The 27984-nt window shown below is 42.5% G+C and overlaps 1 protein-coding gene, 1 long non-coding RNA gene and 5 other non-coding genes across 7 annotated transcripts; 1 reads left to right on the plus strand and 6 right to left on the minus strand.

The window, feature by feature from the left end:
- Positions 1 to 1429: 1429 nt before the first annotated feature.
- Positions 1430 to 6872, minus strand: LOC133493997 (CASP8 and FADD-like apoptosis regulator). The gene is made up of 7 exons (XM_061808013.1): positions 6670 to 6872; positions 6196 to 6554; positions 4882 to 4987; positions 4654 to 4789; positions 3619 to 3665; positions 2757 to 3259; positions 1430 to 1702 (listed from the first exon to the last, which is right to left on the minus strand). The coding sequence occupies exons 2-7, from the start codon at positions 6537 to 6539 to the stop codon at positions 1576 to 1578; spliced, it is 1263 nt and encodes a 420-aa protein (XP_061663997.1). The 5' UTR covers positions 6540 to 6554; positions 6670 to 6872; the 3' UTR covers positions 1430 to 1575.
- Positions 6873 to 8180: 1308 nt separating this feature from the next.
- On the minus strand, positions 8181 to 13875 carry LOC133493718 (uncharacterized). The gene is made up of 2 exons (XR_009793118.1): positions 13501 to 13875; positions 8181 to 8382 (listed from the first exon to the last, which is right to left on the minus strand). It is a non-coding gene; the product is annotated as an uncharacterized LOC133493718 (long non-coding RNA).
- Positions 13204 to 13275, minus strand: trnap-agg (transfer RNA proline (anticodon AGG)). The gene has a single exon. It is a non-coding gene; the product is annotated as a tRNA-Pro (tRNA).
- Positions 13876 to 14907: 1032 nt separating the features above from the next.
- On the minus strand, positions 14908 to 14979 carry trnad-guc (transfer RNA aspartic acid (anticodon GUC)). The gene has a single exon. It is a non-coding gene; the product is annotated as a tRNA-Asp (tRNA).
- A 3047-nt stretch (positions 14980 to 18026) lies between these two features.
- On the minus strand, positions 18027 to 18098 carry trnad-guc (transfer RNA aspartic acid (anticodon GUC)). The gene has a single exon. It is a non-coding gene; the product is annotated as a tRNA-Asp (tRNA).
- A 4563-nt stretch (positions 18099 to 22661) lies between these two features.
- Positions 22662 to 22734, minus strand: trnai-aau (transfer RNA isoleucine (anticodon AAU)). Its single transcript has one exon. It is a non-coding gene; the product is annotated as a tRNA-Ile (tRNA).
- Positions 22735 to 27815: 5081 nt separating this feature from the next.
- Positions 27816 to 27888, plus strand: trnar-acg (transfer RNA arginine (anticodon ACG)). Its single transcript has one exon. It is a non-coding gene; the product is annotated as a tRNA-Arg (tRNA).
- The last annotated feature ends 96 nt before the right edge of the window (positions 27889 to 27984 follow it).

Raw genomic sequence — 27984 nt, forward strand, 5'->3', positions numbered from 1 at the left:
AAAACGTCATTCTAAACTGGTTTTGATAACACATGCAAAAAACACTCCAAGCTAGCCAGGAGTTGAATTTAGAATCTTCTGATCCATGGTCAGACACGTTAGCCATTGCACCACCAGCCCTACCCAAAACCTGCACCTTCTGCAAACCCATGTATACAATTTTCACTGTCCCACACCCGGCAAATAAAAGCATTGAAAAGGGCGACTGAGGAGCTTTATACCTGCTGTGACCCGGAATTGACCCCTCCGTAGAAATTGCATAGGCCACGTCGCTGACCAATCAGAGGCCAGAGATGTGCCTAAACCACGCCCCTTGTTGTCGTCCGCCATTACCTCAGACAATGTCGCATGGTTCAGTAAAGCTTTTGTTTGCGTTTTATCACGTCTTAGGGATCCTTAACAATAGATATGGTTAAGAGGTGTAGTCACGGACTTTGTAATAGTGACGACAGGTATCCTGATAGGCTAGTTGGTGGAGTTCAATTCGTACCCTTTCCAAAACCGAAGACTGAGTACGAAAAATGTCTTCGATGGATCAAACTTTGTGGAAGACCGTATGATTAACTGAATCCATCTCAAATCAACCGGAACAGATATGTTTGCACGAAGGTAAGCCCTATATTTGATTTTCAATTTGATCTTCATTTCTCATATAAATGAATTAGCAATTCTTCGCTTGCATAACATAACTACGTGTGAATGATTGACACACTTGATCTGTGTTGACCGATTTTTTGCGATGATCTGACTCCACAAACGTGTCTCTTTGTTGCCAGCTAACGAGCTAAGCTAAACCGGACTATGTTTGCATGAAGGTAAGCCCTATATTTGAATTTCAATACATGTCTCATATAAATGAATTAACAGCTCTTTGCTTGCATAATATAGCTACGTGTGAATGATTGACACACTTGATCTGTGTTGAGTGATACTTTGCGAGGACCTGACTGCACAAACGTGTCTCTTTGTTGGCGGCTAGTGAGCTAAGCTAAACCGGACTAGCCGTGATGGCTCATCTCCGCCGCGGATGTGGATCGGATGGGGAGGCGGTTTGGCCGTGATTGCATATCATCTGAATATAAACAAGATGGTAATATTGCCCCAGTAACTTCACTTGGTGTTCTCCTTTTCAAAAAGAGCTTCCGTGTCAGAAGAGGCGTGTTCATCTCCCATAGTCGGGTCCATCGCGTGTTTTCAATGGCGAGTGTCCGGTTGATGTCACGGGTCGAGGATGCAGCCAACACGGCAACCACTTGTCTGTCGTCGAATGGAACTTCTCCAACTTCGCGCATGGATGAGGCGCTCTCATTTATTTTTTCGTATAGACATTGAAGTGAATAATGTTATATGTATTTTTCATGACAATATCCGTTTTAGAACGTTTATAGGAATGACACTTAATCTTTAATAAAAGGAAATATTTTTGCATTGCAAACACTTCAAGGTAAATACACGTGGTAGATATAAAACATACAAGATACAATGTAAAAAAGCTTATCTGAATACAGTAGTATAGTAAGTGAATTGAAGTCCAAATACTGACAGCTATTAAAAAACAGGCAAGTCGTCAGACAACTATAAGTAAAGGTCTTTTCCCAAAGTGTTTTTGAGGTCAATGTGGTACTGATCCTCACGATGCCGGCTGTTGTGCTCCAATATTGCACCGTTCACCTCCATGTGAAGATCGACCAGATGTCGGCTCCTGTAAGAATACAAAACGCTTGGTTAGGACTGAAAAGTCGCCAAAAAAAAAAAATTTATGGAAGTTTGCATTAATTGGCTTTCGCTTGAAATTTCAGAATGAATGTACCTGTGACCTTTATTTAACCTCACAGTTCTGAGGACCAGCGTTCGATCCCGGCCCCACCTGTGTGGAGTTTGCATGTTCCCCGTTTGCTTCTATGTGCCCTGTGATTGGCTGGCAACCAGTTCAGGGTGTATCCCGCCACCTGCCTCTTGACGGCTGGGATAGGCTCCAGCAATCCCCCTGACCCTTGTGAGGATAAGCGGCTAAGAAAATGGATGGACAAAAGTAGTGCTTAGCCTCCATCGTAGAGTATCTTGGTGCCGAGTGAGTTGAGGAACTTCATTTGGAAGTAGTGCTTTGGCTTGTTGTGTACTCTAAAGCCAAGTCTAAACCTTTATGCAAGGGATGTCAAACTCATTTTTGTCGTGGGCCACATCGTAAACGACGATAAACATCTTTAACTGTCTCATCATATTTACAAATGAAATTTATGAACTAGTTTTGGAATCTGAAATCAAGGCTAATTGGTTTTTCCCAACGACTGTTTGGTCACACAAAAATGCTTGTAATATCTCAACGTTATCATTTATGACGTGACAATTGAGAATTTTGGTACGGGTTTGGGACAAAAAAAAAAAAATCATGGAAGTCTATTAATATGATTTGCCTCTGCGGGCCACGTAAAATCATGCAGCGGGCCAGATCTGGCCCCTGGGCCTAGAGTTTGACACCCGTGCATTATGAGGATGTATCAATCCCGTACTGCGTATTACCGGCGGGTTGGAACAGACAGAGAAACTGGAAGATTCACAGAAAGACATTAAAGATGACGTCTTTGAAAATTCTGAAAAAGGTAAGTAAATCCAAAAACAGAACCACTGGATGTGCGTTCCAAAGCGGAGAGAAGGTCAAATAAAGTTCAAGTGTAAAGGATCTCCTGATACTTGGGCTCATAATAACATTTCAAGCGCGAGCCGTCACTTTTCCAAGGTAGCGTGTGCGCACGTACCTTCCCTGGCTTCTCCCCAAGGCGTCCGTCAAAGCCTTGAGGTAAACGGAACGGTGTCGGCCTCGCTGCAGTTGATGCTCTGCGGTCGAGCAGTGACTCCAGAGCACGTCCGCATCTGACGGGAGACAATCGGGTCTCAGCTGACCGGCGCCACCGTCCGTCTCCCAGCCGTCATCCCAGCGGTTCTCTACAGCACAGGGTTGGAACTCTGACACAGTGTAGCTCTGGATGAAGAACAGTTTTGGCTTGCCGACCAGCGCCGGACAGGCGTCGCCGTTGAAAAAGCGGCGGACATCTTCCAGACGGAGGCCTTCGCAGTTCGTGTCCGTGGCCTGGAGGCGATTGTCGATCGCCCGGCTGATGATGCAGCAGACGAAGCCGTCGCCGCTGCGGTCCGGACTCCTTTGGAAGACTTTTCTGAGCGTTGAGACAGTCTCGACCAGGTTTAGCCATTTATGCAGGGTCACATTGAAGTGCAGTGACTTAAATGCGTGCGCCATCATCTCTGAAGGGAAAAAAAAAAAAAAGTCCGAATGATTTGGATCAGCCAACCTTTGAAAATCCTCGATCCGTCAACCACTTGAATTTTTCGTCTTAGAAAGACATTTTAAAAAGGTGCATGCTATGAACTTTGGTAGGAATCTTGTCAGGTGTCCCAATCAATCAATAGCCTTTATTGTCATTATATGCTGCGCATACAATGAAATGATGAGTGTGCATCTCCACAAGGTGCAATAAAATGGAATTTAAAAAAAAAAAAAAAAAAAAAGGTACAGTTGCGGCTGAAATAAATGCACCAAAGTGCAGTTGCAAAATACTACATTAAATTGTTGTGATGTACTTATTTGAGTATAAATCTTACCTGGCAAGGGTGACGTACCACTTCCTCGGGTACTGCTGGCGCATTGACTGAAATGAGATGGAAAATACACGATAAGTCAGTACAACGGGGCAAGAAGACAAAAAACATTAAAACCAGTTATCATTTCACTAGTTGACTCTTACGAGTTTCATTTCAATTTGGGATTAGTACGGTAAGTGAATGTGATTGCATTTCTTCAAATACTGTCCACACTCCAATATAATATGTGGGTTGTTTTCACGCGAAGTCACCCGCTGTGCTGCCTCGAACGGTGGCCATTTTCGATCCCTGAGCTCCCGTTACTCATACATAGGCAGGGTGGACAACATTATGTTTCTAACCGCATTTATTGAAGACGCAACAGACAGCACGTCAAGCCCAGACTGACTATTTGGCGACCTGGTCTCATTAGACTCAGGACTGCAGTTACAAAGGCGCAGTATTGTGCGTTGGTCTTTTACTCTATGTGACACTGACCTGTATGCTAACACGGAAACTAAAGCCGGTAAAACTGTCAAAGGCATAAAGTAAAACTTGTATATTAGTTCACCACGAGCAAAGCGAAATGTTTCTTTAAAATTAGATCACAATGGCAGAAAGACAAAAGAATAAACAAATCCAGTATTTCACAAAATTCATGAAGAGCACACCGACGACAAACTCTGGAAAAGGCTTCAGCGAACTTGTCAGAGTTGTCGAAAAATAAGTCAGAAGAAGGCTCTCTGATGGTTAGCAAGTCCTCTCTTGTGTACTTGAGTCCCGTGAAACACCAAAACACAAACAGTAACAGAAAGCATTCCGGAGACTTCCACACTCAGTACGCGTTAGGTAGAGAGGTTAAATGGCGGCGCGCAGCGGTGTGTGGGTAATTCAGCAAAAAAATGTGACGTCAGTGAAAACAACCCATCATCAATCGGTGAGTGTATAACAAGCATTTTAAGGATTAAAAGGATTGTGGTGAAATTGTGCAATTTTTGCAAAATTGTGTCATTCAGTTGGTTCTACTAGTACTAAATCAGTATTGCACACACTCACCTGACATCTTGTACACCTTGAGCTTTTTGGCCAGGTCTACCCTGCCGATGTCCATTAAACATTCCTCCAAAAGGTCCACCCTTGTAGGGGAAACCTTGCCCACGTGCTCGAGTTCGACAACCAAGTCCAGGAAATCCTGCGTGAGTGAGAAAACAACGGAAAGTGAGCAACGACTTCAAAATTTCACACGGCGACACCAAAAAGTCCCCCACCGGGACAATTTCCTACCTTGGCAGTTTCCATTTTCTCACGGGGTAGCATGTGACCCAGCAGAAACTTCACACTGCTCACATCATCCTTGGCCATGTCCTCGCTGATGTGAGCCATCAGAACTCTGCGGGAGGAAGCAAGATGGACATTAGGAATTGCACATTTGTGACATACAAAATCTTGAACATTAAAAGAAGAAAAGGGCATTTTTAATGGCTTGCAGGCAAATATTTGTGTCGCTATATTTGTGGAGAGTCTGACTACTTATCGAATGTGAACATAAATCAGAAACATCTTTATTTTGCCAACTATGTCAAAAAAACACACGAGGCAGGATGGGGACCCCGAGGTCTGGGCCCACCACTTTGTTGGTCTTTTGTTATTTGAAGATGCGTCAATATGGAAGTAAATACGTGCCACCAAAATTTGAATTTAAAAATGCCGTTGTAAAATTCACAGTTATTTCAAAGTGATCACATTTTCAAGAGCTGTATTTCAGTTTAACATTCCAATGCAAATAATTCGCCATATGAAAAAAAATTCAACCTTTAAAATTGAAACAATATTTTGATTCATGTGGGTATGATTTGCTTTCTGAAATTCACAGTCTGAATTCACTTATACTTATAAGAAAGCAGGGTTACTTTAGGTCAGAACCCAAAACTCAGCCAGATGAATTTCAGACACCGAATTGTAGCCAGTTGAATTTAGGTAATTTTGTATTTAATAAGCTATTGCTAACATGTGTTTTATGTTTTGGGGACAAAAGATGGGATTCGGTCCTGTGCGAAATCTGGCACTTTTACGGTTTAATAATGTACTTTAATTTGTTATATTTAGGTGAAGTGTCTCAACCAAATCAAAAATATGTTGAGAGCTGTTGCACCCCATCGTTATCCAATTGTGGCAGCACAGTGCTTGACATAACCGTCCTGACAACAAGTTTCTTTGATTATTACTTGCAATCTCGGCCAGTAATCCAGAGGAACCGCTTTCAAATGAGGGCTGAAGCCAAAAAACGTATGCATTTCAGTATTTAGAATGTGGGAGTAACAGGGATGGAGTATAGCTCGGGGAGAAAGTGAAACTCCACATTCTCGGGGCAGTAAATCAATCAGAACTGGACTCTTCTGATCATCTTAAAAGATGTTCCGCCTGTCATAAAAGAAGTTAGAATCAATTCTTGCAACGTGAAACGTGTGAAAAACTCAACTACTTATGTTCCAAGTCCGGTGCTTTTTTACCTTTAATTTGACCCGAACAGTTAAAACACAAGTAACTTTTTTTTTTTTTTTTTAAACCGTGAGACTAAAATCATAAAATGGCACTCACCTGAATCTGGGTAGAACCTGCTCGGATCTCAAAGCTCTCTCCACATCGTCCCGGCTGAACCCAAACACCTGCCTGAGGATGTCATATCTCCCCAAATGTAGCATGAGCTCAGCCAAAAACAGACGCCCTTTGTCGTAGCTCCTGACTTTGGCCTTGAGAGACTCCTTTATATGCGCGGCTGTATTGTCTGTGTCCGAAATCTCGCACAAGTAGAGAATCTTGGAGCGTTCGTAGCTGCCGAGGACTTCTGAGATTTGGTGAATAGCACGAAGCATTTCTGGATCAGGAGCTGCCATCGAGGCACGAAGTGGCTCGTAGCGTTGGTTTTGACGATAAACATCCATTCTCGCTCCTGGGAACTTGCATAAAAAAAACAAAAAAAAAAAAACCCACACACATTCGTATAGTTCATTTAAGTTCTGTACAAGTCAAAACATACAACTTTGAATAGAAGAGGAACAGGCCGTAACTTACTTGTAAAGTCCTAGCGCCTGCGAGTCAAAAACGAGGAACTTCCGTTTACGTAACTTAAAAAAAGTGAGCCCTCTACTCACTACTCGTCGAAATACTTCGCTTGGATTTCCAGCGTGAAACACTGAGAATGCTGTTACAAAAATAATACAGTAACAACTGGACGCGGTTAAGCCGTGAAGGAGTGCAAAACTCGGAATGGGATCAAGACGTATTGGGCAAACTATTTAACCGAATTTGGAAACCTTTGGTCTTCGTTCCGTTGCTGGCGGTTGATAATCCATCTTAATGGTGCATTACCGCCACCTTCTGCTCCGGAGACTGTACTACTTAGCGCTGTCTGCCCCGATTATACCTATTATGAGAATTTAATATCTGGGGTCACCATTTTTTTTCAATTTGGTGCTTCTTCTTTGGGTATTAATTAATCCACGGGGATATTAGGTGGATAAAATTTATGAATTTATGAAATAAAAATAAATCATCTCTGTGAAGACAGATTGCGAGAAAGGATTTTCCAAAACAATTATCAACGGTGATTTTTTTTTCCATGATATTGACGGAGTAATGTTATGTGGGTGAATTCTTTAATTACTTCTGTGGAAGTAGACAAGTGCCACCGGGATTTGAATTTGAAATAGGATTTGAAATTCAAATGAAATTGAAATGTTACGTGGATTTGAAATTGAAATAGGATTTGAATTTGAAATGTTAAATTGAATAATTCGCTGTCTGAAATTCAACTTCGTTGTTAAAATTCAGTTCCGTTGTAAAAATTCACTGTCGCTCTGAAAAGACGAACAGACATTTGCAAAGGATTTCAGAACCCAACACCCAGCAGCCAGCCAATCCAGTTACGTTTTCTTTGTCACGTGACATCTCTATGGCGGTCATGGGAGACAACGCTCCACAGCCAATCAAGTTAGGCTTTCGTAGTGACGTAACCGTGACGTACGTCCACAGAGGGGCGGGGGGGGGGGAAAGAACCAAAACAAAAACAAACAAAAAAACATCTCAGTGGAGGTCATGGACGCTCACGCGAGCGAACACAACGGTGAGTTCACTGCTTGTATTTTCCTGTAGTATGTTGTTTAAACGGAGTGTAACACGTTACAACCGAAAATATGGCAACGGAGCTATACGGAGTTCTTTACCGAATGGTGAAGGCTCTTCTGCAAGCCTGAGGACTGAGGGTGCAGGATGATAGAGTCAGGGCGGCCATGCGTCGTGTAGACACCGTTGGGATGGCATCACGTTTGGTCCAGTTTGGATGCGTAACTCGACGGACGCTGTTGTCCCGCTTCAACACAGCTTGACATAAGCAGTGCCTAATGAGTCGGCTTCTGCTGACATTCTGCTCAAGTAAATCATGTATTTTCAGGAGGATGCCCCTTGAGGACTGTATTTGGACATATCAAACCATTTTTGTGACCAGGTTTAGTGATAATGATTGAATGTTTTCTGTTTTTTCAGGTACAACATTGTTATCTTGAGTGGCATTGATGGTTTTTCTCGAAAGGTGCTGTAACGTCCATAAATGCACATGTATGGTTTAATAAGATATGTATTTTACTTCTGTACTTTTGCTGTGTTGTGCAGATAATGTGTCTTGGTGCAACTTCCAACAACCTGGCATCTACCACACTGGCTTTCTTTCAGGGTTCAGTGGAGGAATTTGGTTTCCCCCTCAGGTAAAGGCTTTCAGTCCATTTTCATCTGAAATTAAATGAAGATAAAACTGAAATTTTTGCCAAGTATGAAAGATTACAAGTCAGCATTCAACTTCATGCAATAATATAAATTAGCAGCAGGCAAGTCAGAAATCTGGGGGTGGTTCTGGACTCAGACCTGAATTTTAACCGTCACATTAGTATTAAGGTCAGCCTAATCCCACCTGAAAAACATATCAAGGGTTTGGGGACTGATGTCTCAGCAGGATTTACAAAAACATGTCTGCTCTTTTATTTTCAGTACACTACAACAGCAACATGGTTTTATAAGTCCAAGTAGCTGCAGTTTGTTTAGAACTCTGGCTTCCTCTCTGTTGTAGAATAGATTGTAAAATTTAGCTGTTGGTTTATACATTTCTGAATGGGTGAGGGCCAAAATTCATTCATGAACCAACTGGAATCCAAAGGTCATCAGGGTCATCCTTACTCTCTGGATTCAGAGTTCGAATCAGAGCGAGACAGCATTCAATTTATGTGCTTGTCACCTGTGGAATTTAGTCCATGATTGATCATGATCATTTATCTATCTCCAAAATATGTTTTAGGTTGGAAAGAATTTTTTAGCTCTGTTCAAAGTTCTCATCAATGCAGTGCTGTACTTTTATGTAATTGTGGACATTTTTAATCCGTTCCATATTTTGTTTTGATGGTACGTGCTGATCAAGGGGTGGAAAATGTGGAGGTTGCACGTCTCATGTTTATGGTTCGTGGGATAGGAAAAAGCAGCTTCATATCTGGAAAGTGTTCACAATCAAAGGTTTGTTGATATTCAAACTTCAAACTTTAGTGTGATCTTCAACATAATGACATTCAAAGGGCATTTTAACTATTTGTTTATTACTCTGTAATTCAAGGATACAGCAACTGTGGAGAGACCTGTGGGCACCTGTGACATGCATTTATGTTGATGTGCTTCACTACCTTGAAGGGGAGGCGTACCTCAACATTTCAAATGTTGCACACGTCTTCTGTTGCCATTATGTCTTCCTCCCACGGCTGCAGGATGATCTGGATACTTTCCGCAGTGGCTATTCATCCACTTCGAACTGAAAGTAACATATCTCCTAACCAGCACTGGGTTTTTGGTCGGAACCATCACTCAATTGACCCCTCCGTGGATATTGCGCAATCCGCGTCACTGACCAATCAGAGGCCAGAGATCTGCATAGACCAAAGCCCGTTTTTGCTCCCGCCATTTTCTCTGACAACATTGAATGGTCCAGTATAGGTGTAGTTAGCATTTTATTGCGTATTTGGGTTATTTAACAAAAAATATGGTTAAGAGGTGTAGTCACGGACTTTGTAATCGTGACGACAGGTATCCTGAAAGGCTTGTTGGTGGAGTTCGATTCGTACCCTTTCCAAAACCGAAGACCCAGTCCGAAAAATGCCTTCGATGGATCAAAGTTTGTGGAAGACCGCATAATCAACTAAATCCATCTAATATAAACCGGAACAGATATGTTTGCACGTAGGTATGCCCTGTATTTGATTTTCAATAGATGTCTCGTAGAAATGAATTCGAAGTTCTTCGCTAGCATAACACTGCTGCGTGTGATCGATTGACACACTTATTCTTTGTTGAGCGATATTTAACGATGATCGGACTGCACAAATGTGTCGCTTTCTTGCTGTCTCGCGGTCGAAGCTTAACCAAACTGTGTTTGCATGAAGATATGCCCTAAATTTGATTTTAAATACACGTCTCGTATAAATGAATGAGACGTTCTTCGCTAGCATAACATTGCTACGTGTGAATGATTGAATGAAATCAGAAGCATGGCGTCTCTCTCAGTTAAGAATGTATTGTATTTAGAATCTATAATATATCGTTGATTTCAATGAAATCAGAAGCATGGAGTCTTTCTCAGTTCAGAATGTATTGTATTGTATTTGCCATTTTTACTGTTTGTCTTACGTCAGCGCACGTGGCGTGACGTCACTTCAGGAGGCGTGGTTTAGTGCCCTGTTCGGAGGGGTCAATTCCTGAACCTCCCAATTCCTTGACAGAGATACATTTTAATTGTACAATTGCATTTGTTTAATTCAACTCATTTATATAATAGTAACCTACAATATTATGACAAATGAAATTATGAGTTCTCTCCCACCCTTCCTTGTTTTTTACAGGGTGTACAGATTCCAGACATCGAATGGGAAGACAGCGGGCTTCCTCTGCAGGATGTGTCAAGTGTCAGTGCCGAACTTCAATTTGCAACTGACTGATGAAAAAATGTCAGCATTAAGCGATGCAGTCAACCCCAGAGCCACATCCCAGTCTTTTGGCTGTGAAATTTACATTGCTGCAGTTCAGTTTTGGGAAGTTTTTTTATCTTTAAAAGTTGCTCCTGCAGGAACCACTTCCTGGAAGGTACAATTGTCCATTTTTTTAGAACTTCAAATTCATCTTACATTAGAAGAATCAGAATACATTGTTAGTTTGGCTTTTGTGTTATATTTTCAAATGCACTACAAAGTTATGTTAACACTAACAGTGAAATGTTTCATGAAAACAAATCTCAGTGGCATATTTTGAACTGCCATTAACTGAGTCAGTGCAGTGTAATGGCAATAACGCCTCTGAACATTGTCACGTGACTTGTCTTGTGTAAATGAGTTCAACATTAAACCATATCTGAAGAACTTGTGATCTAAAAAAAAGACACTTTTATTTCGATTGATCTCAACAACACAACAGTTTCATTGTAACGCAGCTGTTTTTCCATAAAAAAAACGTAAACATTGCAACTGCCTAAAAAAAGCATCACATGTTTCAACAGGAAGGTTGATTCAGAGCAAACCAAAGCCAGTTTGGCATGAGGAAATACAGCCAACAAAATCATCTTTAAAAGACTGCTCGGTGTTGGGTTCTGAAATCCTTTGCTAATGTAACATTTGCTAATGTTTGTAATGTAATGAAATGAAAACTGCTTTGAACGTTTTTTCTCTTCTTGCCCTGTTTCACTGACTTCTTGTGTATTTTCCATCTGATTTCAGTCAACACGCCAGCAGTACCCGAGGAAGTGGTGCGCCACCCTTGCCAGGTAAGATTTATAGAAATAAGTAATCACAATTTAATGTTGTATTTTTCAACTGCACTTTTGTGCATTTATTTTAGCTGCAACTGTACCTTGATGTTTTCTCTGTTTGTATGCTTCCCAAGATGTTCTTTGTTTTGTTTTTAATTCAATTTTATTGCACCTTGTGGAGACGCACTCATCATTTCATTGTATGCACAGCATATAATGACAATAAAGGCTATTGATTGCTTGATTGATTGATTGATTGATTGGGACACCTGACAAACTATTCCTACCAAAGTTCATAGCACGTGGATTTTTAAAATGACTTTTTAAGGTGAAAAATTGAAATTCGGATTCAGGGGGGGACCTAAGTGGTCTCATCCAACATTTGTGATGTACTGTACGATATCCAATCATGGACTAAGACCTTTGTCCAACTTTTGTTGATTGGTGATTGCCGGAGATGAAGAGCGGGATCGGCAGTGTTTGGTGGGTGACAGAGATGATGACTTGGCCCTTCAGGGCCGTTAAGTTTTACGGAGATGGGAGTGGCTGGGGGCACAAATCCACCCGTGTGGTTCGTTGTTCGAGAGGTATGATTCTCGCTTCGGGTGCGAGAGGTCCCGGGTTTGACTCCCGGACGAACCCTGCTAAGCCGTCCGTTGTGGCTCAGTATGCTGTAATGTTTTACCTTGCTGTCTTTCTCAAGGTGGCCTGTGTAGAAACTCAACGGTTCATTCTTGTTTAGGGTGGCAGCCAAGTGATCATTGAGTTATGAAGTCATTTGCTCCTCTGTGTTGGTTCTTGTTCTTTGGAAACACTTCTCAAGGAGAGCCTCACTGAAAGAGGTCCCGGGGTTGAAATTCACAACGAGCTCTCTTTGAAAATGTCAACAGCCAGGAATCCTTTGCCGTCGTCCCACAGTGGCCAGTATGACAAGTGAGCATCTTTTGAAATTCTGTGGGCCTTGTTCTTTCGGTATGCTTCTCGATTACCTGTGACCTTGGTTTTCCCAAATTTCCATTCGCTGACAAGGATTCTGTCAACTTCACCTTTTTGTAGTGAGAAACACTCACAATCTCCGATGTCCTTCCACACATCAGCGATGGCTTCACAGTGCCGTGTCACTGTACTCATTTACAGCTACAGAGATTCTGTTGAAGATAATATTTCTACCTTATGTTTAAAAGATCTGAACAACGAGTCAACTAAGTCTCTTTTATGTGTGATGTGATGAACCTGGAAATGATGGTGGCGGCTTTCGCTGTTCAACTATATTGTGTGAAAAGTGACTGCCGTGCGACCAATTGGGATTCTTGTTCGTTCACTTTCCTCATTCTCAGCTTGCTTTTCGGCGGAATGTCAGTGTCGTATTTTCCATAAACAATTCGAAGATGCCGTTCCACAATTCACTACACTTGCAGATGAGGCAAACGCACTTCAACAATGACATCGTGAAAAAGAAGTCCGCCTCACATTCCGTAGGAAAGTGATCCGCTTTTGCATTCTTTACGGCAGCATCCATACTCATGTTTGAGAAGATTTCTTAAGCGAGGGCTGAAAATAGGGTGGGACTCGCTGACAGCGTGTTTTCTTGTGCTGTCGTTGTTTGCACATGCGCGGTGAGCTAAAGTTAAAAAAAAAAAAAAACGTACAGCTGATGTTTTTTTTTAATCAGCACACCGTCACAATCGACCACAACTGCCTTGTGACTGACTGGTAAGTAGTTAACTTTCTGACACATAGTATTTCATGTGACAATTGTTAAGGAAAACCTCTTACAGGGGCTCGTCCGGGATTTGAACCCGGGACCTCTCGCACCCTAAGCGAGAATCATACCCCTAGACCAACGAGCCACATTAGTCAATACTTGACACTCATTTTAGAAGCATTCTACAAGACCATGAGGAGGCAACCCACATTTCTTGATCTTTTTTAGCGCCGCTCTCGTGGCTTGATCGAGCTTTTTCAAAAATGGATGATATTGGAAAAAAATGAGGGAGGAAAATAAATTTTTGGTTCTAATATGGTTTCGGTGAAAGGTGAAATATTAAACAAAATGATTATACTTCATTCCCTACCTGACGGTGGCGGTTGAGGTCTGCAGGATGGGACTTGAGATGTGAGGTGGGCGTCCCAAGAGGTGAGGTGAGGACCCAGACGTTGTCAAGTGCAAGAGGACCAAGAAAGAGAGAAAGAAAATATGAAACTGTAAATTTTTGCCAAGGCTTTTCATCAAAGATTTTTTTTTCTTTAATCCTAACACTAATTGCCTGACAATGTTTTTGGTGACTTCAACTTTTCACATCGACCCAAATTAATGGGCCAGGACCAATGGTTTAGCTGGACTGCCACCATGGGGAAAACAACAGTAGGTTCAAGACCCCACCCAAACCCACTGATGTTGTGTCCATGAGCAAGACACAGATACTCTGAATTGCTCCCCGGTTGTTTCACTTGCCCAGATGCTCCAGTGTGTTCCACTAACAAGTGTGTGTGTTCACTGTGATGAGTAAAATGCAGACAACAAATGTTGTGTACATGCTTGCTGGTTCATGAAAACAAAGATGAGTCTTCTATTTCCTCATGAAGACCTGATGACTTGTTCCTCCTGGATGTGTTGGTGGTGACTCTCTTTTCTTCATCCATCCATTTTCTTTGCCACTTATCCTCACGAGGGTCATGGGGAGTTGCTGGAGCCGATTCCAGCTGTCAACGGGCAGGAGGCAGGGTACACCCCGAACTGGTTGCCAGCCAATCACAGGGGATATTGAGAAAAACAGCCACGCTCACAATCACACCAAGGGGCAATTTAGAGTGTCCAATTCATGTTGCATGTTTTTTTGAGATGTGAGAAGAAAAGCCACGCAAGCGCAGGGAGAACATGCAAACTCCACACAGGGAGCTTCGGGATTGAACCCGGGACCTCAGAACTGTGAGGCCACCGCTTTACACCTGATCCACTGTACCACCCATGCCAGTTCTAGAAACATCAATATTTGAATCAGAGTTAGCATAGACCTGGGTAAATATTTTCACATGAAAACTGAAACTTTTGTGTGGCTGTGTGTGTCTGTCTGTCTGTGTTTGTGTGTGCATCTGTGTGTGTGTGTGTGTGTGTGTGTGTGTGTGTGTGTGTGTGTGTGTGTGAGCCACACACCCCCTGTCGTGTATGGGTCCATATTTGAATAACTTTTTTTAAGAAGTTTTCTGGAAATTAAAAGAATACACGTTGCTTGAGTTTCCAAATGGGTTTGTTCAAGTTGGGATGATATCATAGATTGCTGTCATGTATCATTGCACCACATGAACAACAGCTCGTACCCAAAAATTATGTCAATCACTGATTTAATACGTGGAAAACCACAATGGGCATGTGTCGAGTTGTTATATATGCTTGATACGCGTGAAGTCCTTGTTTGGAAACAAACATGCTCAGTTTGTTTTTCGCAAAGAAGAGCCCCACGATAACCAAAGGGTAACATTTTCTCCCCGTCAGGGAATCGAACCCCGGTCTTCCGCGTGACAGGCGGAGATACTGTCCACTATACTAACGAGGAGACTCTTGTACCAGTTTTCCGGGAACATATGGTCTCCGGCTGAGTTTTTTTTTTTGTTTGTTTTTGTCGTCAAGGAGCTGTTGTCCATGAGGCGCTTGTCACATTCGATGTTGAGACGAGTGCCACCATAATAAAATATTGTTTAAAAATATTGTGTGCGCATAACTCTTTCCAAAGTTGTGGTAATCAGAAAAATGAATGTGGTAGTAGAAAACTCACTTGATTTCAGGTCTCACACATGTATTAATTAATCACTTGGAAATATACTTTTCAGAGGGGAAATTACTGGCTAGATTCTAGATATAAAAATAGATCAATTTAATGTTTCTGAATTGGTTGTTACATTTTTATTTCTAGAAGTGGTGCATTTGGAGTTGTCATTTGCTGTAAGCTATAATAATCAAAATTATATATGTATCAAAAAATGATGCATCTCGTTGAGTTTCACTTTTTGAATTGAAATAAAACTTTTGACATCATGATAATTGATTGAGATGGACCATAATCGAAGCTTGCTTGAATGTGTTTGTCAACTTTGGAAAATGGCATCAACCCTCAATAATGTCCTGAATTGGAGAGACTCAAGTGAACTGAGTGATTTGTTCCTGAACTTGTGTACTAAAGAACTTAAGACTGATTCATTTGGTTGTGATATGCCAAGGCATGATGTACTCATACTAGTACGAGGATGATGAGTGATGCGTTTCCCAGAGGAACGCCATACTCCGCAGTGAGCGTACTCATGAGAGCAATTGCTAAATCCTGACTGAATGCTGGTGAGATGTCACGATATTCTTGTGGAACTTGTGAGAGGTCCACTGGGTCGACAGCAGGTGGAGCGTCTTTGGAGGCTCTAACAGCAGAAACCAGGCAGTGGCAGCGCCAGCGAGGACTCCATCTAGTGATAGTTCAATGAGTCCAGTCTATTTTGGTCTGGTAATTTGAAACCAGGGAATACCAAGAACCACAGGCATCTCGGAGGAAGGGTTGACAAAGGGGGACATGGTTTCAGGGTGAGTGCAGGAGATGAGGAGTGTGATAGGCACTGTTTGGTGGATGGCAGGTGACCCAACCATGCAGGGCTGCGAAACTTTACGGCAGTGGTGACGCATGTGGCTTGTTGGTCTGGAGGTATGGTTCTTGCTTTGGGTGTGAGAGGTCCTGGGTTCAACTCCTGGAGAAGCACAGCTATTCCATCTGTAGTGCCACATTATGAATTCCGCTTACAAGTGGTTCAAGGTGGCCCTTGTAGCAAGCAAAGAGGTTAATGAACATTTCTGTGTTGGTTGAAGGCAAACGATTCTTGTTTTGGGTGCCAGCCAAATGATTAATGAGACATGTGATTATCTCCTTCATTTAAAACACCCTTGTTGCCCTTGTGACAAGGAATGAAGTCATGTGCTCTTCTTTGTAGGTTCTTTGTACTTTGGTTATCCTTCTCAAGGAGAGCAGGACTCAATGGGGTCCCGAGAATGAAATAGGATAAGATCTCAAGAAATTTCAACAGCCAGTATGACAAGTGATCATGTTTTTCATTTCTGTGCACCTTGTTCTTGCAGTATGCTTCTTCATTAATTGTGGCTGTGAAAAGTGCAGTTTTCAAGTTCTAGAAAAAAATTCGGGGGTCTCGTTACGATGTCGCAGTTCGAGGGGCATGTGAGACCCTGAAGAAACAAAAATGAGAGAGCACTTTGTTAGGTTTATCACCCAACTTACTGGAATAATTGCACAAATAACGGACAAGTCTTTCTTCTTTCTTCTGATCAGGACGTGAGAGAAAGGCCAGTTACAGACTCCAAACACGTTCTGAACCAGCCTCTCACGTACTCTTTTTTTAATTAGAAAACGCACAAGGTCAAAAGGAGGGGTGAGCAGATGAAATGAACAAAGGTACAGTTTTTGGTGATGATGTAGCACATACTTTGGTTCTGATGGAGTTGTCCTTGGCCACTTCAAGGAAGATACTGTTGCATCTGTGTGTAGGAGCTGGCTTTGTTGCAAGTCCATAATAAATATATTTACGATAACTCGAACACACTTGTATTTCGTTCACATCGTAACACAAGCACATTCGCACCATTTCCTGGTCCTCTTGCACTCAAGAGAGTCTGGCTGCAGATCTCACCTCTCAGCCCCCACACCTCACATCTCAAATCCCATCCTGCAGACTACAAGCGCCACCGTCAAGCAGGGAACAAAGTAGAATAATTTGAAAATTCTGTTTCAGGAACTTCGTTGAATATTTTTAAAATAATCTTTAATTTCCATTTCAGCATTAAATCCATTTGTTTACAGCACTGGACTTCATTTACAATTTTCATCTACGGTTCAAGTGTTTCAATCTTTTATTTATAAATCAGTGAATATTTAAATATGATGATGATGATGATGATGATTTCACTCGATCAACCATTGATGTTTTCATGGCATGGAACGAAATCGGATTGGCCGACTCTTTTTTTGTCTGTTCTGAGCCGCTGGTCATCCCGTGAGAATATTCGCTTCCGTTGGCCAGGATAGGGAGACAAAGGGTCATCTCATTTGTATAGTGGACGGTACCTCAGCCTCTCATGCTGAAGACCGGGGTTTCATTCCCTGATTCGGAGTTAAATATTGCTACATTTGCTTTTCGTGGAGCTCTTCTTTGTGGAAAGCAAGCCGAGCAACCTTGTTTCCAGGCAGGAACTTCACACGTATTTAGCGAATATAGCGACTGCTCCCACTTTGAACCTCGGCCCCAAGAACTGTGATGCCAACAGTCTCAGGAGTTGCACCATCATGCTGCCCAAGAATGTTTCAGTGTTTCGCAATTTGTTTTGTTTTGCACAGCTGCCCACGAGAAACTGCACCTGAACACATCGGCAATGCGAGCCAACTAGGTGGTTTGGTGGTCCTGCTGACAGACATCACACAAGCAACAGTTTCAGTTGCGTACTACGTTGTGATATTTGCCGAAGATGCGTGAGGTCCCTGTTTGGAAACAAAGCTCCTCTGCTTGCTTTCCGCAAAGAAGAAGCCCACAAAAAGTAGAAATCAACTTCATTTAACTCCCCGTCAGGGAATCGAACCCCGGTCTTCCGCGTGACAGGCGGAGATACTGTCCACTATACTAACGAGGATGAAATATATGAAAATGTCCTATGAATCATGATATCACGGAGCTGATGACATAAGACAGCCCCTTCTCATCTGGTCACTCATGGTGTAGTGGTACACACAACTACCTTTCATCTAAGCAGTGTGGGCTCTATTCCCGTTCAGTTGTGGAGTTGCAATGTTCCCGGCAACTCTCTGGCAACCAGTTCAGTCTGATCTGCCTTTTGCCTAATGTTAGCTGGAGCAGGCTGCGACCCTTGTTGAGGATAAGCGGTTTGGAAAATGGATGTGGACCCTTCTCTTTGACGGTCCCTTCGAGTGGGTGGTTGTTGCTTAAAACATTTCTGCTGTAGAGCATCGTGGGTAATACGTCACCTGTCCCTTCTTCCAATGTTGGCGGAGGGACAATCTTGCTGAATTTCGCCTGCCACATCAATGCGCAGGAGTCTTCTCTTACTCCTCACCTGTTCAGCCATCTTACCTCCACCAAGCCTATCCGCAATAATCCTGTTAGAGGTGGCTGACTTCCCTGACAAGCCGGATCAGCTCTTGCACCTCCCCCACACTCCAGAGCTTCGTTCCTTTAACCCCCTCCACTTTCTCAACCTTCCTTGCCTTCCACTCCACCACGTGGACATGCCGCTTATACTGGGAGATGCCAACCTCTGTAGCAAAGACGGATCCGCAGAGCTCACAATTGAACTCCCCACCTCTGCTCTCCTCCACCGTGGCCCCCTTGCACTTGGGCACATGGCACACAATGGAGTGACTGTTGGCGTTTCACCTCCACATTTGCGGCACTACTTACACACACCACACAGACAATCCTGCCGTATCGCAAAATGCTTTCAAGCATATGAATACCCCCCCTATCCGCCCTCCACACAGCGGGCAGTCCGGGCTTCGTTTACCCGTGTTTTATTGAATATCTTCACTTTGACATTCAGAGCACTGGGCAGAAATCAAACTCCTTGTGGGCCTTCGCGATGCTTTGTTTTAATTAAACACTCGGATTCCCCTGGTCCGCTCTAGTTCTAAGCCAGCTGCTAGGCTAATTAGATGACGGGGTTTTTGGATATTTTAAGTGGCTGACTTGCTGTCGCTTTCCAGTTTCTAACTTCCGCTCAACTGGATCGCCTGGAAGAACCACCCCATAAACAGACGACCTCCCCCTGGTCAAAGCAGCCAGGCAGCCTCGCTCCCACTACCCCAAAGACCCAAACCCGCAACTCTAAAGGATGCACGCAACCTCCCCCTCATGTTCCCAGTCACGAGATGTTACTGTTCTCTGACCCATCCATTGGGCCGCTCGCCACATGCACCCTGGTCGAGACAGGGGCATGGCAACCCCGGAGGGCTGGAAGAGGCACCCCCCGCCCCAACGACGCCTAACCCAACCCTACCCCACCCGCCGACAATGTGCACGACCCCACAATCAGGGGTCCAATATGAAGTCGCGCAGTATGTCCAAAGAATAGGAAATGGTTCTCCTGCTCAAGAGCTGAGCGAAAGTCTTCCTCCTCGCTTCCAACAAACCCAACGCCACCAACACCGTGTTATTGCTTGAAGGCCACTTTCCCCCGTGCACCCACGGGGAAGCTCATGACCTTCCCGCTGCTCGCTCCTAGTTTGCTCACACTCTCAGCTGCGACCGGCTGATAGTAGGTAGTAGGATAATAGGTGAGGGATTACTGTATCAGGTTAAGACACAAGTGAACATGTGAGAAAAGCAATGATCAAAAAGCTTTTAATGTAATGGTGTAAAATGATTTACTTTGTTATTGACTTCAAGCCAACTTTCTTGTATTCTGTGTACCAGCTTTTATTGTATCTTCAACCTGTAATGAAGCTCTATTGTCCTGAAACAACGGTTAATCTGATTTGAGCTTTTCTGATCTGTAAACGTGAAAATAGAGGGCTTGTCATTAAAAAAAAATCTGTGTATAAAGCTGCCTCGAGAAGAGACGTCTGCATATAATTTGGTGATGACTGACAGTTTTGGGACATGAAGCCACATTTCTTGGACCAGCCTTGCAAGCGATACCCTGTCGTGTTTGTCATTTTTAGGATAATGTCCCAATCCATAAATTTGTCTTGTTCTTGTTTTTCTATGCACAATAGGTTTGTGAGGGAACATCATTTTGGGAGTACGGACAATTTTTCATGCAATGGAACAATATATGACATCAATGGAAGATACACGGCCAACTTGAGCAAAGCCATGTTTAAAAACTCAAGCAAGATGTATTTTTTTGTTTCTTATTTCTTAAAGTTTTAATTTTGAAGATCAGGATTCCACCTGACTGCTACAACGTATAAAAATAAGACAAAATACTGCCACTTCGACGATTGGTAGATTCCTTTTCCCACACCAGCTTTGCCAGGGCTTTTTAATGTTGAATTTTGTTGATGAAAAAGGGGCATTCAAAAGGGAATTAGTTGTTTTACAATTGTTTCAAAATGTGTTTTTTTTCATTTTCCTGAGCATTCATGCTTTTAGCCCAATGTTTTAGTGATGGCAGAGTCAAATAAGTGAAGCATTGATTGAAGCACTGGAAAGAATGAATTTTGGTGGTAAACTGTATTTGTGATCCTGCATAAAATACAGTAAGGCTGAGTCCATATGCTTGTACATCAAATCCGTTTTCCCCATTAAAAGGAATTAAAATGTATTTTTGTTTTCACTGGAAACCCTCCAAAAATAAAAGGCCCGTACGATCAAGCAAAGCATGGCTCAAGCAAAAAGGCTGAAGTGGAAAAAAAAAAAAAAAAGGGCACTGTGGAGGATCACAAGCAGACGGCCTCTTCACTCCACTATCAGATAGTGATGACATTAAGTCGCTCTCCTCACTCTGATGATGTGATTTAAAAGTCAGAAAGTGACACACCGACAACAATTAATGGAAATGTTCTCTGTGGGAAAACATTTGCTTGTAAGAGCAAACAACAACAGCAACAACAAACACACTGGAGAGAAACCTTTTTCCTGCTTCGTTTGAAATTCTTGAAGTACTGAGGATTGGCATGTGACGTCACGAGACCACGGGCATTTGTTTATGCAGCCATATTGGGAGAAAACTTCCTGCAGAAGAATTCAGAGGCGCTAGCGTAGCTTTTGGTTGTTATTGTATGCATTCTTTTTTTTTCTTTTACTTTTTCGACAAACTGGAGAGCACAAGTGAATGCCATGATGAATTTTCCTTGACTGACAACACCAAACATTAGGATCAGCTGTCAAAGGTATGTGGACATACAGACTACCGACAGAGAAGTTTTCTTCTGTTATGAGTGCTGCCAATTCTCCAAACATCTGTTATTCGGACATATACAACTATATTATACATAATCCTTCCCCATACAGAGGTATGGAATTAAAAGCCTACAAATACTTTACCGCAGGTTTTGTTAACAAGTTCATGGTCACCTTTATACAAGAAGCTGGATCTTTTGTTCTCACTGTCACTAGATTTTTTTTTTACATACTTATGTATCCACTGTCTTGATTCAAGAACGAAGATAGATCCGCATATAATAGTTAAAATTTTCATTTTCACGAGCCGCAAAAATGTGCTGTAATAATGACTACACGTAATTACATGTATATTTGTATGCTAAATCCACAAATACTTGTTATGCATTTAAGTGTAATTTTGAAAATGCTGATAAAATCAGAAAAATATTGTTTGTTTCATTTTCAGGTAGATCATTTTCAAGCATTGAATGAGGTGCCTTTGAAAGTTTGGGTTATCACATTGTACTTGTAAGGCAGGCCTCAGTGAAGATTGTTCACATGTCACAGCAGTTTGGTCTGCCATGGAAGCTTATGGCAAACTCAAAGACAGTACAACATGTACATAAACAAGTTCCTTGCTCATGACAAGATCCAGCATCAATCCGAGCAAATATCCAGTTTGAAAAACTGGGAGCTATTGCTTTTACCAGACCACATCAGAAGAAAAAGTCAATGAAACCAAACATCATGAAGAAAACCTCTTCCTTCAGCACCAACTGGGCCTAAAAAGCCAATGATCATTGGACATGACCAGAGATGAAATCACTACAAAAGGAAATCAATCACAACAATATGAGGAGAAGTGGCGGGAGTCAGGACACTCCGATCTTCACTCTCATATTTACCTGGATGCCACTCTTTCAGAGAACCTACACATAAACACCGCAAAACACAACCAGATGTTTAATAAGTGCCCAAAAAGCACATAATTCTGTACTAAATGCTGAAACCTGGGACCTTTAGATCTTCAATCTAACGCTCTCGCAACTGAGCTAGTTCAGCTCCATGAGGGTAGGAACTGTTGTCTGGTTGCAACTCTGTCAAAGAACCAAAACATGCCGCAAAACATAACCACATGTTTAGTCAGTGGCAAAAAAAACCCACATAATTCTGTAGAGAATGTTGAAACCAGGGACCTTCAGATCTTCAGTGTAACACTCTCCTAACTGAGCTATTTCAGCACAGTCAGGAGAGCAACTGTTGCCTGGTTGCAACTCATTCAAAGAACCAAAACATAAGCGCAAAACACAGATGTTTAGTAAGTACCAAAAAAAGCATATAATTCTCTAGTGGTTGCTGAAACCAGGTATTGAACCAGAGACCTTTAGATCATTTGTCTACCGCTCTACCAACTGAGCTATTTCAGCTCCATAAGGGTAGGCACTGTTGCCTGGTTGCACCTGTGTCAAAGAACCATAACATGCCGCAAAACATGACCAGATGTTTAATAAGTGCCAAAAAATCACATAATTCTGTACTAAATGCTGAAACCAGGGACCTTTAGATCTTCAGTCTAACGCTCTCCCAACTGAGCTATTTCAGCTCCGTGAGGGTAGGAACTGTTGCCTGGTTCCAACTCTGTGAAAGAACCAAAACATGCCGCAAAATATAACCAGATGTTTTATAAGTGCCGAAAAACCACATAATTCTATAGTAAATGCTGAAACCAGGGATCTTTGGATCTTCAGTCTATCGCTCTCCCAACTGAGCTATTTCAGCTCCGTGAGGGTAGCAACTGTTGCCTGGTTGCAACTCTGTCACATCATAGAAGACTGCTTTCAACACACCCACGAAACACTATGAATACTTGGTGATGCCCTTTGGACTCACGAACGCAGCAGCCATATTTCAGAATTTCGTCAATGATGTCTTACGCAAAATGCTTAAAGGTCTAATTCAGAGGAGCTATATTTTATTTATACATCACACAAACGTAGTTAATTTTTCATGAAAAAATATAAAAAAAAATTCTCAACACAACAGAAGTGAAATAAATTACCACCAAAAGGCACATTTTTTTGGGGGGAATCTGAATGCCTCCGATGTCTGTGTCAAACTAAGGATCTGTTGAAACTGCTTCCTTGTGACTTAACTCCGAGACAACCCCAGTAGAGTGAGGATCGGTCGCTGCTGAAGTGTTGTCGTCAGAGTGGGATCTCGAGGAGATAGACAAGCCAAGTGAACACTGTACCGGGCTTTCAAAGCAGTCCTCTGTGAAATGCTTGCAACTTATTACCGTCCACTTTGATTTGTAAGACCAATCACAAATCTGGTCCATAACCTGGCTATCTGTTCATCTTTCGGCCATTCATGTCAATCAGCGTTTGATGCAGAACAGCCGTATACAACACACTTCCTCAATCACCATCTTTGCAAACTTTTTCACTCTCTGGCTAAATGTTGTCTCCGTGTGACGTCACATTCCGTGGAGTTACATAACTTGCTGAATCTCAGTGGCATTTCAAACAAAATCTTAAGACTGACATTGATGCTAATTTGTTTCATTTCTGTTGTTGAGTTTTTAAATATTTTTTAAATTAAATTTTTGCTACATTTGTATGATGGACAGATAAAATATAGGTCCTCCGGATTAGACCTTTAACATATATGTTTTTGTGTACCTAGATGACATCCTAATTTTTTTCCCAGACAAAAAATTTCCATGCTGGGCACGTTTGTGCAGTGTTACAGCAGTTGTTGCGTCACGACCGATATGTCAAGGCTGAAAAGTGTGAGTTTCACCAACCTTCCCTGTCATTCTTGGGCTTTGTCTTGGCAGAGGGGGAGACACGCATGGATCCCTGCAAGGTCAAGGCCGTTCTTCATCGGCCCACTCCTACTACTCGCAAGGAGGTATCGAGGTTTATCGGGTTTGCCAACTTCTACCTCAAATTCATCCGAAACTTTAGTACCGTGGCAGCCCCATTGCATGTGGTAGCCTCTCCCCACAGTTCGTTCATTTGGAATCGGGCCTGCTAGGCGGCCGTTCATAAGTTCAAGGCCAGCTTTACTTCAGCTCTGGTCCTCATCTTGCCTGATCCTGATAGGCAGTTTCTTGTCGAGATTGATGCGTCGGATTCTGGGTGGTTCTCTCAAAGAGTAATCCTTAAGACGGAAGACAACACCCCTGTGCATTCCTTTCCAAAAATCTAGAACGAAATTATAACATCAGCGACTGCGAACTGCTTGCAGTCAAGACAGCCATGTCAAAATTGAGAGATTGGTTAGAGGGGACGCAGATCCCATTCTTGGTACTAAAGGACCACAAAAATGTAGAATATATTAAATCAGCCAAGTGGCACTCTTTTTTTCGCACTTCTGCTTTGTGATGTCCTATTGACCAGGGACAAAGAAGTCCGACCATGCCCTAATCCTCCCCGATACTTGTTTCATCTCAGTCTTCACCTGAGAAATTGATACCAAGTGAAGACCGGCAGCTGGCTCAGCCGGCTTGTCCTTGTCGACCGGGGTGGCTCATTTTCGGCACCGAGGTGGCTTATCATGGTGTGCGGCTGAGTGTGCCATTGTGGGCAGCGTTGTTCAGAGCCGCCGCCGTCCGCGAGCCCGAAGGCGTCTGCGCCGCCTCGCAAGCCTGACGCTGTCCGATGCGCACATCGACACATTTAGCACACCTGCCATATGTACGCGGATCTTTTGTTACGTTATGAGAGACCGATTATGTGGTTCGTCTCAAACTATTTTTTTTAGTCGCTGTATAAACACCTACCTGTCATTTGGAACCCACGAAGCTCTCGTCCTCTGCACCCGTGCAATCCATTTTTCACGACGAACCGGGTCTCTTGCAAACTTATGAAGGGTAATTCTATCCTCCCAAGTGTTCAAGCAATTTCCAGCAATGCAACGAGCTGGCATTTTGGCTAAAACGAAGGAACAACGAGCAACCTTCCCGAGGTAAAACTAAGAGAAACAAACGAGTCCACATGAGGGCGGTCCTGCCATGTCCGTCACTTCCTGCTTCTTCTTGAAAACATATCCCTCGAGAGGATTTTCATGGCGGGAGTTACAAAAAGCTGTAAATGTCAAAATCATGTTTTTTCCCCAGAAAAAAATCTAATAAATTCAAAGCCCCCCAGAGTTCACCTCAATGTAACATTGTAAATAAAACATTAAGGAAAGAATGAAATGTTGATCAATTTACAATAAATAATACCTTCATTGTTTGGTATTCATTTTCACGAGGGCAGTGCTAAAAAGCTGCATGTGACACGAGAGCCATGAGAATCCTGGTCAAGTGACATGATTTAAAAAGAATGTCAACAGGTACATCTTGTGGCTTATTAGACGAGGCAGGGCTTGCTTCTTGCTTAGGGTGCGAGAGGTCCCAGGTTCAAAGACCTCAGTATCTTAAACACTATGAATATGAAATAGAATGTGATGACTTAAAATTGAAAAATATAGATTTCTTTTACAGGATGGTGTGTAAAGTACCACAAACCAGAAAAGTCAGACTTTTGGATTCACACGAGTATGAAATGGATTCCCTCAGGAAAATAAAACATTCACATTGACCACAACTGCCAGAGGGCCAACATGCAGTAGGGGGCAGGTGCGTTTACACAATTAAATAAAAACCAGATAAGAATGAAAGTCACTGATGGTGTTGTGGTACACACACCTGACTTTGGTGTGGGTAGTGTAGGTTTGATTCCTGCTCAGTGATGATGTCAATGATGTCCCCTGTGACTGACTGGTAACCAACTCATAGTGTGCACTGTCTTTTGTGTGATGTTAGCTGGGATGGGCTCCACCACTCCTGTGACTGTTGTGGGGATAAGTGGCTTAGAAAATGGAAGGATCATTCATACACGTAATTGGGAGTGCAAAACCGGAACTCCTTTTCCCAATCAGAGTGAGAGCATACACAATGACTACAATGACTATGAAGAATAAACCCACAGTGCATTGCACATTTCACATGCCAGTAAAGTGTATCCCTTTCCCGAGCAACGGAAGCCGATATTCTCCCTGGGTGCCCAGCGGTTCAGAACCACAGACGAAAAAGAGTTCGCATGATCTCTGCATGGGTTTTCTCTGGCCACTCTGGTTTCCTTCCATGCCATGAAAACATCAATGGTAGATTGACATGAAGAGTCATCATAATCATCATCATCATCATCTACCCTTCTTCCCTTTTTAAGTTGTTGCTGATTTATTAATAAAAAATTAAAAGAGTGTAAATGAAGTGGGCAGTGGTGTACATGAATGGCTTTAATGCTGAAACCGGAAATGAAAGATTATCGAGAAAATATTCAACTAAGTTCCTTAAACGCTGAAACAGAAATGGACACAATTTTCAAATGATCCTACTTTGTTCCCTGCCTGACGATGACAGTTGGGGGTCTGCAGGAAGGGACTTGAGATGTGAGGTGAGGCCTGCAGCCAGACTCTCTCAAGTGCAAGAGGACCACGAAACCGAGAGAAAGTAAAGGAAAAGCAGACTGAGTGTCCAGGCAGCTTTTTGCCACTAAGATTTTGTTGTTTTTGTGTCCCCACACTACTTCCTCTAGAATGTTGTTTTGATTTCTGTTTTTCGCTTGAACTTAAATTTCCAAGGAAAGTCAGACCTGAATGAGAAAACAAGGATTTTTTTCTGAAATAGAATTTCATCTATTTTTTTTGCAGTCAAATAACATGGTGGTTACCAATGTAGCGGTTATCTCGTTTGCCTGGTCCTTCCTTCCTCCAATACTTGTTTGCTTTCTTTCTTCCTTGTTCTGTTTTTTGCTCCTACCTCTTTCCCCATCATTTTTTCCTTGTCTTTCTTCCTCAATACATTCTTTGCTTCCTTCCTACCTTGTTCCCCTGTTTTTCTCTCCATCATTTCCTTTTCCCTTCCTTCCTCATTTTGTTGCGTGTTCAATCCTTTTTTTCTTCCTTCCTACAACAGCTCCCTTACAAGAAAGCAACGAAACTACACCTGTTTCCACCCGGTCTCGAACTTGGGACCTTTCGCGTGTTAGGCGAACGTGATAACACTACACTATGTCCACTTTCACACCGTTGGAAAAACATGTGACTTAAGACAGGTTAATCCTCAGAATTGTCAATCTTGATCATCACTTGACTAAACGAGAGAATTTAAGAATTTGCCTGTCACGACTCAGAGATGAACTTGGCCTGTGCCAGTGAAAGCATTGCATCCTCACATGTAGACGATCTGACTTGGCATTCCCTAGATTGGGACAGTCCTGGATCGTGAAGCATTCTCACTGCAGCCAACAGCTTTTTACAGCCTACTTTCGTGTCAGTTTCCACAAAGCTGTGATCTAGTGGTTAGTTCTCTGCTTTGTTGCCACGCAATCCTTGTTCAATTCCGGGTCACAGCAGGTATAAAGCCCCTCAGTCGCCTTTTTCGATGCTGTTATTTGGCGGGTGTGGGACAGTGAAAATTGTATACGTAGGTTTGCAGAAGGTGCAGTTTTCGGAAGGGCTAGTGGCGCAATGGATAACGTGTCTGACTACGGATCAGAAGATTCTAGGTTCAAATCCTGGCTAGCTCCCTTGTATTTTTTGCATGTGCAATCAAAGCTAGTTCAGAATGATGTTTTAGGGATGTTCACCTGAAATTTCTTCTTTGAAGGTTGGATCACAAATAT

Source organism: Syngnathoides biaculeatus, chromosome 20 (assembly GCF_019802595.1).
Source record: "Syngnathoides biaculeatus isolate LvHL_M chromosome 20, ASM1980259v1, whole genome shotgun sequence".
Lineage (NCBI taxonomy): Eukaryota > Metazoa > Chordata > Actinopteri > Syngnathiformes > Syngnathidae > Syngnathoides > Syngnathoides biaculeatus.

Bases quoted from the DNA above. Each gene is read 5' to 3' on its own strand.
- LOC133493997 (XM_061808013.1), bottom strand. From the start codon at position 6,539: ATGGATGTTTATCGTCAAAACCAACGCTACGAGCCACTTCGTGCCTCG. The intron at 4,988-6,195 runs GTGAGTGCCATT...TTCCTCCCGCAG, and splicing joins CAGGTTCTACCCAGATTCAG to AGTTCTGATGGCTCACATCA. The intron at 3,260-3,618 runs GTAAGATTTATA...TTCCCTTCAGAG, and splicing joins TGGTACGTCACCCTTGCCAG to ATGATGGCGCACGCATTTAA.